At 43.1% G+C, this 16,740-nt stretch overlaps 1 protein-coding gene across 1 annotated transcript in view; it reads left to right on the plus strand.

Moving 5' to 3' along the window:
• Nucleotides 1–2,016: 2,016 nt before the first annotated feature.
• Nucleotides 2,017–16,740, plus strand: part of SLC24A3 (solute carrier family 24 member 3) — a 437,684-nt gene continuing 422,960 nt past the window's right edge. The window contains exon 1 of the mRNA XM_006015414.3: nt 2,017–2,081. Coding sequence (XP_006015476.1) covers nt 2,021–2,081 — 61 coding nt within the window. The 5' untranslated portion in view covers nt 2,017–2,020. The remainder of the gene's footprint in view (nt 2,082–16,740) is intronic.

A 16,740-nucleotide genomic window follows, 5' to 3' on the forward strand; every position in this document is an offset into this window, starting at 1 on the left:
GTTTGAGTGTTGTAGCCCAAAGCCCTGTCTGAACCTGGGAGAACTGCATTATTCCACCCTGCAGTGCTGAAGAGACGTGTGTCCTGAGGACTGAAGGATGTGTACTCAGGAAGATGGAGGGAAGGGAAGAGATATGGTGGGCTGTACAGCAGTGACACTTCTTTTCCCATGTGACTGACACTCACTTCTTGGACAGTGATTTACCCCAAGGCTTTTATTTTGCTCTGTTTCAACTCTATTTTCAGCTCTCTAAATTGAGAGCAGTTACGCTATTAAACTAGAAAAAATATGCCGAATGGAAAATAGCTTGCAATGAGTTGTGTCACTTAAGCAACTTGGTGTTCAATGGCTTCCTATCAAAAGTTATGAGTCAAACCTCTAAAATCATTACTTTGCCTTACAAATCATTCCTTTTTTTAATGGTACCTGACATTTTCCTTGAAGCCCATGAATCCAGAATCTGGGACTTAAGAAAAGCACTAGACACAATGAGACTCATGGTGAAATCATGAGAGCTGACAATCCAGCTTTAGATGGAGTCCCAGTTGACTCATTTTGCATCCGGATGGATTCAGCTTAGATTGCAAACTCTTATTTTAATGACAATGCAACCCACACTTGGACATAAGCCACAAATACAGGGGCTTATCATTTGGAGTGATCTTCTTGAGGGTCCATTCTTCATTCTTGTTTTGTGTAGAGAGACAATGTCAAGAGCTTCATGTTGCCTTTTTCAAGGGAGAACATAATGAGTTCATGAACCAAAGTGTCTGATAGTGGCATCTGCTGTTTCCATTTTATCATTAGGTAATTTTGCAAAGAGTCAGTTTTCTCACACAAATAGTAAAATGCTGTTGAGTGGGCTACAGATCAACATCAGTCTCCTTCCAAAGCTGCTGTGAGAATCTGCACCTTCCTATTGTAAAGCTGCAAATTTCCACCTATGTCTGGACTTGATTGCAACACTGGATGCCTGCATTGTGATTGTATATTTCTGCAGGCACATATGTTCACCTTTGCTTTCTTCCAATCTGGCCTTCCCTCAACCAGACTTTAAGCATGGGATGTTTCAAGGCATTAGGTGGGTGCATCTGCACAAGAAGTTTACTGCACAGCTGCTTAATTAGCTCATGTGAGGCCCTATTAGGCCACAGTAAATTAATTAAGGCTGCTGCTGTGGCTTTACTGGGCTGTTGATGGGTTCGCTGTTGCTGCCTGCACCCAGCCCTGGGCCCCAGGCAGTCATGGACCAGCAGCAGCAGGCTGAGAGAGCCTCTTGCCCATTGCTGCTGCTGGTCCACCAGGGTCAGGTCCATGAAACCCTGGCCCAGCTTGTTGCCAGGGGTGGATGCATGTACACCTTGGGGCAGGCAGTGGGGAGCCACAAAAGCCTGGATCCTTCTTGTGGCAGTGCAGCTCCAGCCCCTTCCCCACTTTCTGCCTTGAAGTACACATGCATCTGCTGCCAGCAACGAGCCTTCAGGGGCACCACACTGCTTCCCTTTGCCCCCTTCCCAGATGGACTTCTCCCTGCCCTACACTAAACAATACCCAGTAAGGTATTACTGGTTATCAATATGTGAATGGTTAAACATTTAAATGTCTAGCTGTTCACAACCCTAATAAATATACCTGAAAATTAAGTTGGTGTCAAGTCTAATTGAAATTGTGGAAGATGAATAATCACCAGAGGCCAAAGTACATTTATTAGTTTATTCATCTTTCACAAGGGCTACACTTAAAAATTGAATCTTCACCAAATTGCCAGGCCTATTGGTCAGGTGACCTTAAGTGAAATAGGTTTGAGTCCATCAAGATGGTATGTCAGATCACAATAGGAAAAACATTCTGAGGCTTTAACCCCCTGCCCTGTCCTAGGGTGTATAAATTCCCGGCAGACAGAAAAGTCTTCATGGATAAGTTGGTTAGCAGGCACACCTGCAAATGATTTCACTTATATTCAAAAGGGAGTGGAAAACTCAGGTGGTAGTGGGTTTTTGATGGGAGAAAGTTTAGAGAGATGGGTGGTTGTGTAGCCAGAAAAATAAAGAGTCTGAGGATATATTCTGGAGGTACTGGAGGTACTGTAAGCCTGTGTAGACAAAAAGTATTTAAGCTGAATTTTGCTTGTTTGAAGTTTCTCTCAGTGGAATTGTTGTTAAGGGATATTGGGGGAAAGCCCCATGTGACTCTGAAAGAAGGGAGGAACTAAAGAGGAGCCCAGCTGGGTTTTGAGAGACAGGGCAGTATGGGCAAGCAGTTGCTGGGGACTCTGTTTGCCTTCTTTGTGGCTTTGTGGAAGGCTGGTCCCCTGAGGAGGGTAAAGACTGTATAACCTGACTGAAGAGCTGAGGTATAGAAGAGGCAGACTATGCCAGACCTGAGGTAACACTTGGCAATGGGGCAGCTAGTGGTGGGACTGAAAGTCTATAATGCCAGTCCTAGACATGAGGTAGTGCCCCAGTGGTGAGTCACAGCTCCACAGAAAATCAGTTTGAAGGTGGGATTTTCTGTCTGCAAACATCTAAAACCAAAACCTTTTATGACTGAGAAATCAGTTTTCTTCCATTAGCCTGCACTTCCAGTAACTCCTAGATTGAAAGCAGAAGTTCTCAGGCAGTGACCAGTGGAAAAGATGTGAGAGACTCAAATCGGGAGAACCTAGTTCTCGTCTCACTTTATTGAACTTCGCAGATTTTCACTTACGTAATGTAAGTGAAAACAAGATCAGGCCTGGAGTAAAAATGCATGAGTTCAGTATTTTAATAAATAACTAGACAAGATACAGTGCTGCAACAATAGGTCCAGAATGGGGGAAGCAGATGGTCCCTTAGTTCTGCTTCTTGTTTGCCTATGAGAACTAAGGAACTTGTAGATGACTCTTCAAAGACTTGGAGGTGAGGGGGAATTCCAGTGTGCCACAAGCTGTTTTCAATGTGCTATGGTGCTGAGGGATCTTGAGAAATGGTCAATGTGATACTGGGGTGGGAAGAGGTACAGATATTACTAAAAGGAAAAAATGGGTTTGAATATACGTGATACTTCAGCTAAAAGCTTCTGGAATAGAAATGCATTTGGCTTCTATAGGATCAATATGTGTGTAAACTTGGGCAGAATACTTGGATCTACAATTCCTTTCATTATGCTTTTTACAAAACGGTAAGTGATGCAGCATTATCTTCATTTTACAAATGAGGAAACTAGACACAATGAGGGACTAGCTAAAGTCACTAGTGGATAGCGGCAGAGCTAGAAACAAAACCTAGGTTTCTGAAGCCGAAGCCCTCTGCTCTGTATGCTAAGTTATACTGCTTTCAAGTGTCTTTGCAGAATAATCAGGTTCTGATTAAGCATAAGGTGATTGAGAAGCAAAGGGTGAGACACCAAAAATGATTGCTCCGTGTGCAGCCTTTGATGGTGTTGGAAAGGGCATGCATTTGTGTTTAAATGGTGTTTGAGTACTTTCACACACAAGTTTCTCTTTAATGTTTCTCTCTCATTTTGTTGTTCCACCTTCTTTTCATTCTAATGGCATTGCTTATTGAAGGCCTGCAAGCAAATTCAGCAGTTCTGTGTGTACGAGAACATGTTAAAGTCTAGGAAAAAGAATCTTCTTGATAAACAAGCCAAAAATGCTGACAGAAGTTAATAACAGACCTTTCAGCAGCTTTAAAATAATATTCCTTTGGAGATAGACTCTGTTTCTTTTTCCTAAAATGGCCATAACATCCTTCAACATAAAGGAAAGAGAAACCAAGACCTTACATGGGTATTCCTTTCTACCCTGAGAAGATGTGCCTTGAAGGTCTGATTACATCTTCAAGTTGAACGCAGTGTTTGGAGTTGTTTTTCCAGAGTTGTGGCATACAGGTGGTTGTGGAAATACACTCTTACCTGTAGGTTGGACTTGGTCACGTACTGGTTTAAAATAGCCTGACTCTAGTGACCACCTGAGCATGCTGCAAATGGCATCCTCTTAAGACCATAGCAGAAAAAGCAAATGTTTGTTGGGTGGTAGGGAGTGAATGTTTAAAGGAAAATGGAGAATTAGTTTTGCTGCTGACTAAATGGGATACTATATTTTTGGGGCTTGTTTGTTCCTTTGATTTAGTGGAAGACTAAATCTAAAGAATAACAAATCGAGCTTGTTTAAAAATGGAGCAGTTCTCCACGAACATAACTAAGCAATGTATATAAACTCTTAAATAAATCAAACTACTATCTAAATACACACTGAGCCACCCAAAGACCGTGCTCTTACATTGCTGATCATTTTGTGTACTCTGGTTAAATGTAGAACAACAGATGTCACTGATCCGACATCCATTGATGTCGATGGAAACATCTTGCTAAGCTTAGCAAGCGCTGGATCAATCCTATACTGTGTAGAAAGGTACTTTCCAGGGAATGCATACTCTAGTTTTTGAAACAACAATGTCATGAGACAAGTAGAAGTGCTAGTGTTGTAAGCTCATACAATAGACCTGAGTCTCTAACTTTAGGCCCAGATTTTCAGGAAATGTAAAGGCACCTTTAATAGGGAGTTAATAGCTTACTTCAGTGCCTCTTTAATTGGCTAGAGCTGTATAAAGGGCTTTAAGGTGAGGCTCTTAAAAGTGTCTAAAATGACTTGGGTCCTGGATGCCCAAATAAGGAAAACACCAGCTGCAGGGGGTAGAAAGGGAGAAGGAGGACATTATGACCCAGTCCAGGGGAAACTTTTCCTAGCTGCCAGTTCTTGTGGGTACAGTTTTGCCTTGAAATTCTGTGTCTCAGGAGAACCCCATTGGTGCAGTTATAACTTTTAGGACCCAATGAGAGCTAAGTCCTACTGAAAATCCATCTGGGGTGTGAAACTGGAGGATCCCATTCACTTCTCAATGTGCCAAATAGGCTCTGTGCTGTGCCTTTTACTGATCAGCAAAGTCAGCTATGAAAGAATGTTGGAAAGCTAGAAAATTTAAAAAGAATAAAAGTAATAAAAATGTTATCCATTGCTTTGTGCTTAAAATTATATGGAGGAATTTTATGCATTAATTGATACACAGCAGAATGGACAATAAGAATACAATATGGCCATCTAAGTTTTCCTTTATGTTAAATCTTGGCATTAAGACTTATTTAAAGTTGCATCTTATGGAAACTTCCTTCTTAGTGAAAAGCTACATATCTCTTCTTGAGAGAGAGAAATGGTATTAATGCCGGTACCCAGGGCTTAAAGATAAAGCCCTTTCAGACAGCTATGATGGAATTCTACATCCATCTTGCCTACATAGGAAAAGTGAGGTACAGAAGAACACTGAACTAGATTCTCAACTAATCTAACTTGACTTCAGCATCAAGATGCACTGAACCATTGGCTGAGAATCTGGGCAGAGTAGCTTGTCAAAAGTCATCTAAGTTGCTAATAACAATGCAATAAATATAGCCCAGGTCTGTTGAACATCTTGAGGTAAATAATGAATGTATACTGCCTCCTGAAGGGTCCTGTATTTCTTTTACCCTTACAAAGACAGAACAGTGTCAAACACTTAGTTTTGGGACGATTTAGACCAGAGTTTTCTTTACAGCGGGTGCTGAAGCATCTCTGACAAAAATAGAAACCTATTTTTCTATAGCATTTATTCCTCCAAAAATATTTTTGAAAGCTGTGGTTAGAATTTCATTAGAGGATTCACTTTCTGCCCGTGAGTGATGGAATTCAGCTGGTCCAGGATTGTTGCTGAGAGAGGAGAAATGAAGGTGGCTGATGCACTACTCATGATTGATATCTGATCCTACTTTGTGGCTGACTCCTGTGCCAGAGACAGAGAAACATTCCCAAGGCCGTTCCCTCTTCCTCCCCCCTCCTTCCCCCAGAGGGAAAGTAGTGAGTGATTAGGAAAGGTAGTACATTTATTTCACCCACTTGTAGACAGTCTGCCTCTTAGGTGATCTGCAAAATGACTTAGCTATGAACTTCATTCCTGGGTTGATAACATACAAGCATATAAAATACTGTATAAAGGAAATACTGGGAGAAGAGCCTGACTTACTGTAGCAATATTGGATGTCAGGCCTAATCTGAACCAAATGAAGCCAATGGGCGTTTCCCCTGTTGACTTCAGAGGTCCAAGGAACAGGTCCTGGAATCTTCTGCACGCTGTGGAATGGCACTTTCACTGTAAAGGTTTTCTGCTTCCCATGTGGTTGAATACTTAGCTGGCATTTTGGCCTTCTTGCTCTGCTATGCCCAGCAAGAGTCCAAGACTGGAGGAGACCACAGAGCTGCTTTAGCTGGTATCCTGCGAGTGGTCTCAGGCAGGTGGCTATGGACTAGCATCATTGTAGTATATCATGCTCCAAGCCTGCCATGCCCATTTCTTCTTCTTGACCCACTTAGACATATCTCTATGCCAAGAAGGGGAGTAGGTGGTATCATGGAGAGCATATGCTGGATTTACACTACCAAGAAATGTCTCTCCACCAAATGAATCTCCAAGCTACCCATATTTTAGTCCCCTTTGTGCTATTGCAAAAAAACAAAGCTGATTCAATCTCCAACTCAGCCACGTATGTAGGCAGGTGATTGATCCAGTGGTCCCCATTCTTTTCTGGTTCCTAGGCAACCCAAATAAGCAAGTCAAGTGCTACAGGAACATTGTTCTCTGTCTTCTCAACCTGAAGAAATATGCCTCTGTGGAAAGCAAAATTTGCCCTGCAGCAGTGAGCAATGGCAGAGGCTCTCACAAGGAGCACGTTAGCTGTGAGCCATGGGTTGAGCACCCCTGGCTTAGTTTCACAGGCTATATATTTGAATAACTTGCTAAGTTGTGGGGGCTGCATTGCAGCCCAAAAAAGTGACCCCTGTTCTCTGTGCTGGAGAACTTATTTTCTGGCAAAATATGTAGATTGAAAAGGGCTGGGAGGTACAAGATTTTTTCTTCTTTGCGTGGGTGAAGCACTTTTGTGTTGGGCATGTGAAGTACTATAGAAGAAGAGAGTGTTAATTATGATCACACTTTCTCCTGTACTACCCTGGAATTCTTCAGAAAAGAGCTAAAATGAGTCTTTCCAAAATTACCAGGTCTGTTTTCTTTTATTATGCCTACAAAAGGATAATTGTGAGAAAATAACTCGTAAGTAGCTTCCTTTATTCAACTGTTTTTGTTACAGTTGTTGTGTAATGTCCTAAATTTAACTTGGAAAAAAGAGATAAGTTAAAATAAGAGGTGCATTTTTAGAGTGATGCACAGGAGTCTAATCACATGCTTCCCACTGAAGGGAATCCCACCATTAATTTCCCACACGAGGCAGGGTGAACTTTGGCTTTCGCTCTGAGCTGTTGGCAAGAAAATCTTGCATCAACAGACTTACCAGTGTGGAACAAGGTAGAGATATTAAAGCATATGCCTTCTTGCCTCCTCCCTGTGGCTAACTGCTAGCTCAATTAATTATATAATAATCCAAGTTCAATTTGGCAGACTTAATATCAGCAATGCCTAGTGGAAGAAATGGCAGTCAACTTAAATCTTGGATGGAAGGAGGAATGGTAATTTGCTGTAGCTCATTGTTAATACATGTCTGACTTAGAGCTTCCATGACACCAGAAGGGAGCTTAGAAAGAAGCCGCAGCTAGTGACCATTGCTCCTTGTTCTGTCATCTACCACCCAGAGACCTCAGGAGCTCATTTAGTCCAATGTCTTGCTCAAAGCAGGACCATCCTCAACTAGATCATCCCAGCAAAAGCTTTGTCTAGCCAGGTTTTGAAAACCTCCAAGCATGGAGCTCCCACAATTTCTCTGGGTAACCTGTTCTAATGTTTTACTACCCTTCTATTGAGAAAGTTTTTCCTAATATATAATCTAAACTTCTCTCGCTGAAACTTGAAACCCCTGCTATTAAATCCCCGCTCAGTCTTCTCTTCTATTAAATTTCCTTTCAGTCTTCTCTTTTCCTGTCTAAATAAGCCCAGTTCCCTCAGCCTCATGTGCCCCAGTTCCCTAACCATTTTCGTTGCCCTCTGCAGTACTCTCTCCAATTTGTCTACATCCTTTCTGTAGTGGGGGCCCCAAAACTGGACACAGTACTCCAGAGGTGGTCTCACCAGTGCAGAATAGAGGGGCATAATCACTTCCCTTGACCAGCAGTGCTCCTGCTAATGCAGTCTAGTATGCTGTTAGCCTTCTTGGCAACAAGGGCACACTGCTGGCTCATATTCAGCTTTTTGTCCACTGTAACCCCCTTTTGGCAGAGCTGCTGTTTAGCCAGTCAGTCCCCAGTCTGCGCTGGTGCGTGGGATTGTTCATTCTAAGTGCAGGACTTTTCACTTCTCCTTACTGAACCTCATGAGATTTCTTTTGGTCCACTCCTCCAATCTGTTAAGGAGTTTCTGAATCCTAGCCCTATCATCCAGCTTATCTACTACTCTTCCCTAGATTGGTGTCATTCGTGAACTTGCTATGGGTGCACTTCATCTCCTCTTCCAGATCATTAATGAAGATACTGAAAAACTGACCCCTGGGGCACTCCACTTGATACCAGCTGCCAACTAGACATATCCATTGATCAGTACCCATTGACAGCAATTGATAGCAGTGATCAAGACAAATCTTGTCTTGCAGTTGAAAACCATTTGGTATTCTCAGCCTCATCTGAACTTGTTAATGCTGGAAACCCTTAAATGGGTCAGCACAAATGACATTATTTGTTCAAGGGAAGGTGGAGTAGGGTGTGGCAGTTCAGAGTGGGCAAAATAGGGTGAGCTGCAGGCAGAACAGAGTGGGCACTGTCTCCTGAGAGGTCTTTCTGTCTGAGGTGAGCTGGCTGCTGCTTTGGTTTCCCTTACAGATAAAGGTGATTTGACCTTTCAGACAAACTGAGCTCTGCTATTTTGGCCAGACAGACCCCTAGTTAACAGACAAAGCCAAGGGTAAGCAACCTCTTCTAGCTACAGGATTAAATGACCCACACCAGCCAGAGGCACGCAGGAGCTGGGACCTGGCTGCTGCCACCTGGTATGATTGTCTCTGCTGCAGAATGGGGAGATTGCCCACAGCCAATACTTGTCCCTGCAGTGACACAGGGAGAATGGCCACAGCTGAAGTTGTCCCTTTCTTCCCCCTGCCCCTGCTGAAACCTGATGTCCGTGGGCTACTACCAGTGGTTTTATGGGCTGTGTGTTGCCAATTTCTTGACAAAGTTTCCCACACAGAATGGTTCCACCTCCTTCCCTCAGGACCTACCATGTCTCATTGACTGATGGGCAAGGATCCAATCAGCAAAGAAAAAGGACTGAACTCTACTGTGCTCCCAGCTACCTGCTCTCATCCAAATTACAAGAAACTGCCTTCTTGCTGCAGCAATGAGTATGTGGTACAAGTACCAATCCTGGACTGGAAAAGCAGTGCTGGGAAGCATTGCTTCAATGCCCAGCATCACTGCTTTCATCTCAGGAGAGCAATGACCTCAAATAAAAATTGCTCCAGCCACTGTCCGGGGTTTCTTCTCCCACTTGGCCATCTGCCTGAGTGCCTGCACTGGAACCCATCAACTTCCATATGTATGTCTGGTTTTCAATCCGATAGAACAAACAGAAGGACCTGTATAGCAGGTCCCCTTTCTCAACATGCTTTAGAGAAGTCTAGAATTCCCACATGTCCCTTTGAACTGCAAGTGTTAGAGTGGTTGTTCTGCCAAGGTTAGGCTAGCACAGGAGCAAATGCCTGTTTAAAAGGTAAGCCTCACTGCATTTCCTGCCGCTCTTGACTTGTACCAGTGCTGCTATTCCCTTCTGTTTCTCAAATATCAAATTCACTTCTTTTTTAGAAAAATATCAGGGATAGCAAAGCCAGAGATTTCCTGGGGGTTTTGTGTGCATTCCTGTGACATTAAGGCAGAATTAACTGCCTGAAATGTGATTTAAAAGGAAGGTTGAGAGATCAGGAGATAATAAGTGTGGGCAAAAGGCATAATAAATATGCCCTGTTATAAATAATAGACACAATCACACTGACATAGCTAAGAGGTAATAGTTCCTTCAATATTTAATAAAGCAGGTGACATAAGAAAAACATATGTGGAGTTACCCAGGTAATTCATCAGCACAGCAACATTGCTGATCCCTATGGGAATTTGAGGGACAGCAACAGCTTCTACCCAACACAGACCCCTTAAAATCCACAGTTTGTGATAAATAGGAAGACAAAGTAATAGCCAGTTATTCAAGAGGGTGTAAATCAGGATGTTTTTGGGAGAAGAGACAGAGGTGGCATCCATAATCTACTGGTCTTTAAAGCTGCCTTCTTTTGGTTTGAGAGTCTGTTGTCGCATGGAGACCCTGCAAAGGGCAAGACTTCCTGCTAGCTCTCTTTATGACATGTTGCCACAGCCCACTTTCTCATGAGAACATCCAGGGGCAGATATGGCCCCAGCTTTTTCTTTGGGAAGAGGTGTGAAAAGAGCAAATCAGAAAAAAGCCATTGGGTAATCAAAATCAACCAAACAATTGTGACTACAGGTGCAGACCTTGGAATCTGGGAAAAGCATTTGGTCAATTCCCTTCTTTCAGGAGAGGAGAGAGAAGGTACAGCATCGATTAGGAGGGGACAGTGGCTTAGTGAAACACATACTTTAAGTGAACGGAGGTCATAATATAAAGGCAGAGGATACTAATACATCTAATCTGCAAGGCGAGCCTGAAACATGCAATGAATGGCTTTACTGGCATGCCTTTCATAGTCTCTTCCATGCCTGTGTTTCTCTAGGTATCTCCCACTCTTTAGGCTGGGGTTTTGGGAAGTTCTACCATGGTCAGTATTCATGGGAATGCCATGGCAAGCAAGACCCATGGGAGTAAAGCTTGAGCAGTTTGTAAAAGTGGCAGAATTCCAAAGGGGGCATGTCGGAGTGTCTACCAGCATTTTGTTTTGTATTTTGTCATCAGAGCACCACGGTTTGTAAGCAGCTCTAGCTCCCTGGTCATGCTGTAGTTTTTTCCTGAAATGAATGTATGGTACATGTGACATGGGATGCATGGGTTGCTGCTGAGGACAGGTTGTTATTCTCTGGCACATTGCACAGATCACTGTCAGGAACAGAGAGGTTTTAGTGGGCCATGTTGGTTTTCTACCACTACAGTGTTCTCATACAAGATTCCACTCCATTGTCTCCTGGTCCAAGATGAATAGGAGTTTCTAGACAAAGCAGGTGCAGGCGATGGTGGCTTGAAGATACTGACAGCCCTCAGCATTTTGTTTCAACTCACTTGGCCCTGCTGCTGAAGTTCAGAGGTTTAATCCGCACCTTGGCTGGTTGGATGAAGGTGAGCTAGAAGGCTTAATCTGGGGAGAAATAACCGGAATTGCTGACAGACCTTATTGCACCTTTGTCCTCAGTCTGAAGGACCATGTCTGCCATGTGGTGCTCTGTTCCATGCACATCCTCCTTTACTCCTATGTGTGCACATAGTAGCTACTGCCAAGGCTACATTTTAGGGTTCAGATGTTGCACGGAAGTATAGTGTGCATTTATAGCACCCTGTGCCTGTAGTTGCATGCTTTGCTACCATCACCCATGCCTTTCTCACCTCAGGACTGTATTATTGTGGGGCCATTTATGTATGCCTACCATGTTCAGATGATTGGTACAAAATGTGGCTATAGCAGGCTGTGACTGGCTGTTTCCTGAGTAATGCTTCATAGAGAGAGCGCATTGTGGATGTTTCAAGACCTGTGCTTGCTGCTGGTTAGGTAAGACTGAAGGTGGGGGTTTGGACTGTACTTGGATGACTACTTCTTTGGATTATAAGGTGTTTTGACAAAGCTCCAGGCATACAGGCCTAAGTGTCCTTCTGAACTTTTGATGCAGGTCCCCCTGTTGACCCAGGTATAAATAGGCACCTGACCATTCGGCCTAGGGAGTAAAAGATGGCCAGACACGATACTGCCACATGGCTCCTTTGTGGGCTGTTTGACTCAAGAAACAAGTATGCTTAACCATGGTAGCCTAAGGCGGCATGTTAACTGAGGCAGTTCTTTGAGCAATAAATACTACTGGTTTTAAAGCATGCTTCCAACCATTTGGGTTAGAATTGCTTGTTTTTTGTAATGTTGAAGAGGGGAAGAGTTCTCTCTCTCCAGCTGTTTCCAGGCCTAAGCCGATGGGAGATCTTGGAGCTTGAAAAATGAAACCTGGTTACTGATAGAAAATCAATTTTGCATTATTTTTAGAACCCGTAATAATTTATTAGCATTAATTTTTCTTTTTTTTGTCTCCCCCTCTCCCTCATAAATAAAGCAAACCATGACGTGTGGGGAATATAGAACTTTTATTGATATAGTAAGCTGGGATGACCTGCATGACTTCTAATGTAGTCACTTCAAATTTAGGACAGGAAAACTCCTTAGAAACATGCTCCCTGCTCTTCCTTCTCTTTCCTTTGCTTTCAACCATTGAGAGTAGGATTGTCATCTAACAGGTGAAACTCAACTCTCGTGGGAAGATAAAAAATGGGATAATAGCATGATAAATCACTCTTCTTCCCCTTCCTTGGTTTAAAGCTGGTCAAAGAAGGAAGAGAGGGGAGTTGACTTGAGATCTGATCCAATGCTTATTAAGGTAAACGGAAGCTTTTCCATTGGCATGGTTGGGTTTTGGATCAGGCCTGAGCTTATGAGCAGTGTCAGAGGAATATGACTTCAATAGTGTTTTGAATAGGCTGGAACATGGAGCAGTGGTAAATTGGCTCCAGTGATATAAGAAGAGAGGTCCAGTGCACCGATGAGCATTTCAGAAGAAACAGGGCGCACCGCAGCCATGGAGGGAAGCACCAGGCCCCCGCGCAGCTCAGGTAGGCAGGCAGGATCGGGGAGGTGGGGGGAGATCAGGCTCGCTGCTTTTCTTGGGCAGAACCTGCTTTCCCGGACTGTTGTCAGGCTGCCTGCAGGGCTTCCTGTAGATCTGTGGAGCTGCACGGAGCCTGGTGCTTTGGTCTGCGGCTGTAGGGGAAGCAAACTAAAACTCCTCAGAGGAGTTTAGCCCACTTGAAAGTGTCGTGCACGCACGCCTCTCATTTCGTCTACACAGCCTTTGTTTTTAATTTTGTTCACTGCTAGTTAACAAAGGAAGTTGCCAGTAAGTGATACACCACCACTCAGAGGGCACCTGTCCATCTATCCTCAAGATTAATATCTGCAGCAGATGAAGAGGAAGGAGGGTCATTGATATGCATTGTTTTATGTCTCCTGGACAGGGATGGGAGATTGCTGTTTTGCTAAGGCTGCATGTATACTATTTCTGGGGATGGCACCGAGGGAAGAAATGGCCTCTAATTCTGACAAAAGGGATGTATTCTTCCACGGACACAGGCAAAAGTGAAGCCTGACATTCAGCAGCTGTCAGCTCTCTGAGACCCTATTAATAGCATTGAGATCTCCTGTTTTGAAAACAAACCAGTAATGAAATTAAGGTCTGGGTGGAAGAACGAAGCTTCTCCTGAGTAACAAAGCAACAGCGAATAATGCTTTAAAAATACCAAAATGCGCCTGTATAAATCGCCTTAACTATCAAGTGATGTTTGCTCACATTGTTTTAAAAAAGGGTAGAGCCAGTAGGGCAAGATCTGTAGAAGCACAACAAAGGTGACTGGAGGCACGAGGAAACTTGCATATGAGAAGAGAATAAAAATATAGACTGTTCATTTCGGAGAGGAGGTGAAGTAGAAGGGACATGACAAAGATATGTAAAAGCAGTTGGTGTAGAGGAGGGTAATTTGGCTGCTTCTATTCTCCACTTCTCATAACGTAAGAGAAAGTATGAACAATGCTACTGATAGACAACGCATTTATAACTAATGGAGGGGAATGGAGTATTGGGCACAGTGCATCTTTCACCTCTGAAACTTGTGATCATAAGATACTTAGGCAGTGAAGTTTGTTTCCATTCAGTGAATTACTTTTAAGAACCTGCTTTAAGTCCATGGCTATTTAAGTTGGCCCATAACCACATGCTTAACTTAAGCCTGTATGCCTGCCCCATTGACTTCATGAAATGTATGCATGTGCTGAAAGATGCATGCAGGTTGAATCTCAGTCCTTAAGGAGGGATGTTCTTCTGAATTGGGGTTTTACAGGGCTAAAAACCTAATGTTTTGATGATTTTTCCAAGAAAGCTATGTTTCAGGAAGCAGAACAATATTAAGAAGCCATGAAATGCAAAATTTAGAGAGAGCCAGCTTTTTTACGGAATTATTATTAGTAGTAGTACTGAAAGACTGTTTTTACAACATTTTTTTTAAACCGTCTGTCAGGTTTACCTGTAACCCTCATAAGTACACTTTCTGGAAATTGAAAAACCTATAATCTTCTTGGGCACACCTATGTAGTGCATGTCTGTGTATATATTTTATTTGAGTTTTGCATCAATAATGCAAAACTCAAATAATAATTAATTGAATTTTACAAAGGTCTGTCAACTTTTAAAGAAAGAAGAAGTGCACACCCAACGTTAAAACATCTGCCTTTGCTGAGCTGCTAATTTTCCAGTACCCATAGAAATTGGACTGCATTATTACCACAGTTGAGGCTTGGGTGGGGAGAGGGGGTAGCGACTCCATTTCTGACAGGGAGGTGGTATTGTAGAGGATCCCATTCTTCCACTCCCTTTATATTCCCAATACATTTAGGCCCTTGTGACAGGTACATCAGTGACTGCGAGGGCTAGCACTTATAAGGAAAGAAAAGAGAATCACTTTTCCCTTGAGCTAGTGTGCATGAGCAAAAGACACTCTGTGAGAGAGAGAATCTTGCTGCTAGTGATAAAAAATGTTGCACGTATGCATTGAATTTGCATTCAGGTTATGGGGGTGACTTGCCAATATATAGTGCAATAACAGATCACACAAGCATGTATGTGGTGGTAGAGTGGCTAAAGTGTCTTGCTATCTTCCCAAAGGCCCTACCTTGGATTTGTGACAAAGGCTGTGCCCAGTTAACCCAGTGGTAAATGAGTACCTGGTCATTCAGGCTGGGGAATCAAAGATGACTGGATGTGATGCTGTCGCATTACTCTGTCTTGTACCATTGGGTACAGATACTGGTGTGCCTAAATCATGCTAGCTTAATGAGCTGACAGACTCAGCAGGATCTTTGAGCTGTAGGCCACAATTGAGAATAGGTTTCTATTGTGCTAAGTATCACACAAACTCCTAATTGGAAACAACCTTAGAGACGAGGCAGGCAGAAAGGCTGGAGGAGAAGCAGGGGCAGATACCAATGAAGTTACAGCCTCAAGGTCATGCACCAAGTTTGTGGCAGAATTAGGAATTAAACACGGGTTCCCTGAACCACAGCTTTGCGTACTATTTATGGGCTCCAGTACTTGCTCATCTTTGCTCTGTTCATTCCTTGACAGATGGCTTCTTTTAAGCTGTTTCACTGTTTCAGATAGCTGAGTGAGCACCTGAATGTTTTGTTTCTGACATTTGTTTCTGACATAGCAGAGCTATCCAACTTCTAAGCTTCTGGGGGCTCTATGTAGCCAGGCTGCATCAGTTGAACACAGGGTGGATTGGGTACTCCCCCCAACCATTGCATCCTGCATCCATGTGGGTACCCCTCCCACACTGCACTATGCAACCCCAGGCCCCCTACTTGCAGCACCGTATTCACTCTGAGCAGCAGCCTGGGCAAGTATGACTCCCCTTCCCCATCTACCATCGTCAGCATACCCTCAATCCCCTTCTACCCCTGCCCTGGGTGCTCAGTGAGTTTGGTATGCCTCTGTCTAAAACCATGAATATATGAATGGATTATAGACTGGGTAAATGACCATCACCAACTCTTTCTGTTTGTGAATGGTATCCAAATTATCTTGTGAATCTAGCCTGAAAAACAAGCATTTTTGTTTTGAAGTGCTGGCATGAACCTTTTTTTTTTTTGATTGGAAGAAAATGGAAAATGTTTAAAAATTTTTGCTGAACTTAAGCTCATTTAAAAAAATAGGTTCTGCTGCCCTGAAACTGCATTTTTTGGTGAAGAAGTGATTTTCCAAAGAAAAATTGCCTATATCTTTTTGCTGCAGTGGTAATAGGCTACCATACATGTATTGCTGCTATGTTGGGGCATTAGGTTTGCCCATTATAAGGAAATGCAGAAATGCCAGAGTCAAGATCTACAGGACAACTATACAGGCAAAGTTTTTGTAAATAAATATCCAGTCTGGCAGGTCTTGTCCCAAAAAGATAATGTTTCAGGGTGACAATTTGTAATAGACTGTAAGAATAAATTGCCTGAAAGGTATGAGAGACATCTAGGACAAACCTAATTAAGGGGCTCTCAATATATTTAATGTGTACAGGCCAGAATAGTGAGTCTCTAGACATGAATTACAAATCCTGGAGCAAAAGATATCTTGCATTTCTTCCTCTGCCAAGGTCATTGGCTTTTCTGTAAGGATTAATGAGAGCCAGGATGAGCAGAGTGGAGGTCCCCTGGCGCTGAGCCATGTGCTATTCATCAGTTCCTAGAATCAGATTGAATACCCTGTTTTCCAGCTGCATCTCCCTTCATGTTTTCCACTTCTTAAAGGTAACCTATGCCAGGTGGCTTCCTGGCATGGTTGGCTAATAGGGAGTCTCCTGCATCCCACTGTCCTCCATCACCCAGTGAAAATGGACTTGGTTTTACTCACCTGCAATAAGACCACTTGATATTAACACTAAATTTGCAGGATTTTCCCAACAGCTTCATGATCCATCTTCT

Source organism: Alligator sinensis, unplaced genomic scaffold (genome assembly GCF_000455745.1).
Source record: "Alligator sinensis unplaced genomic scaffold, ASM45574v1 scaffold140_1, whole genome shotgun sequence".
NCBI classification, from domain to species: domain Eukaryota; kingdom Metazoa; phylum Chordata; order Crocodylia; family Alligatoridae; genus Alligator; species Alligator sinensis.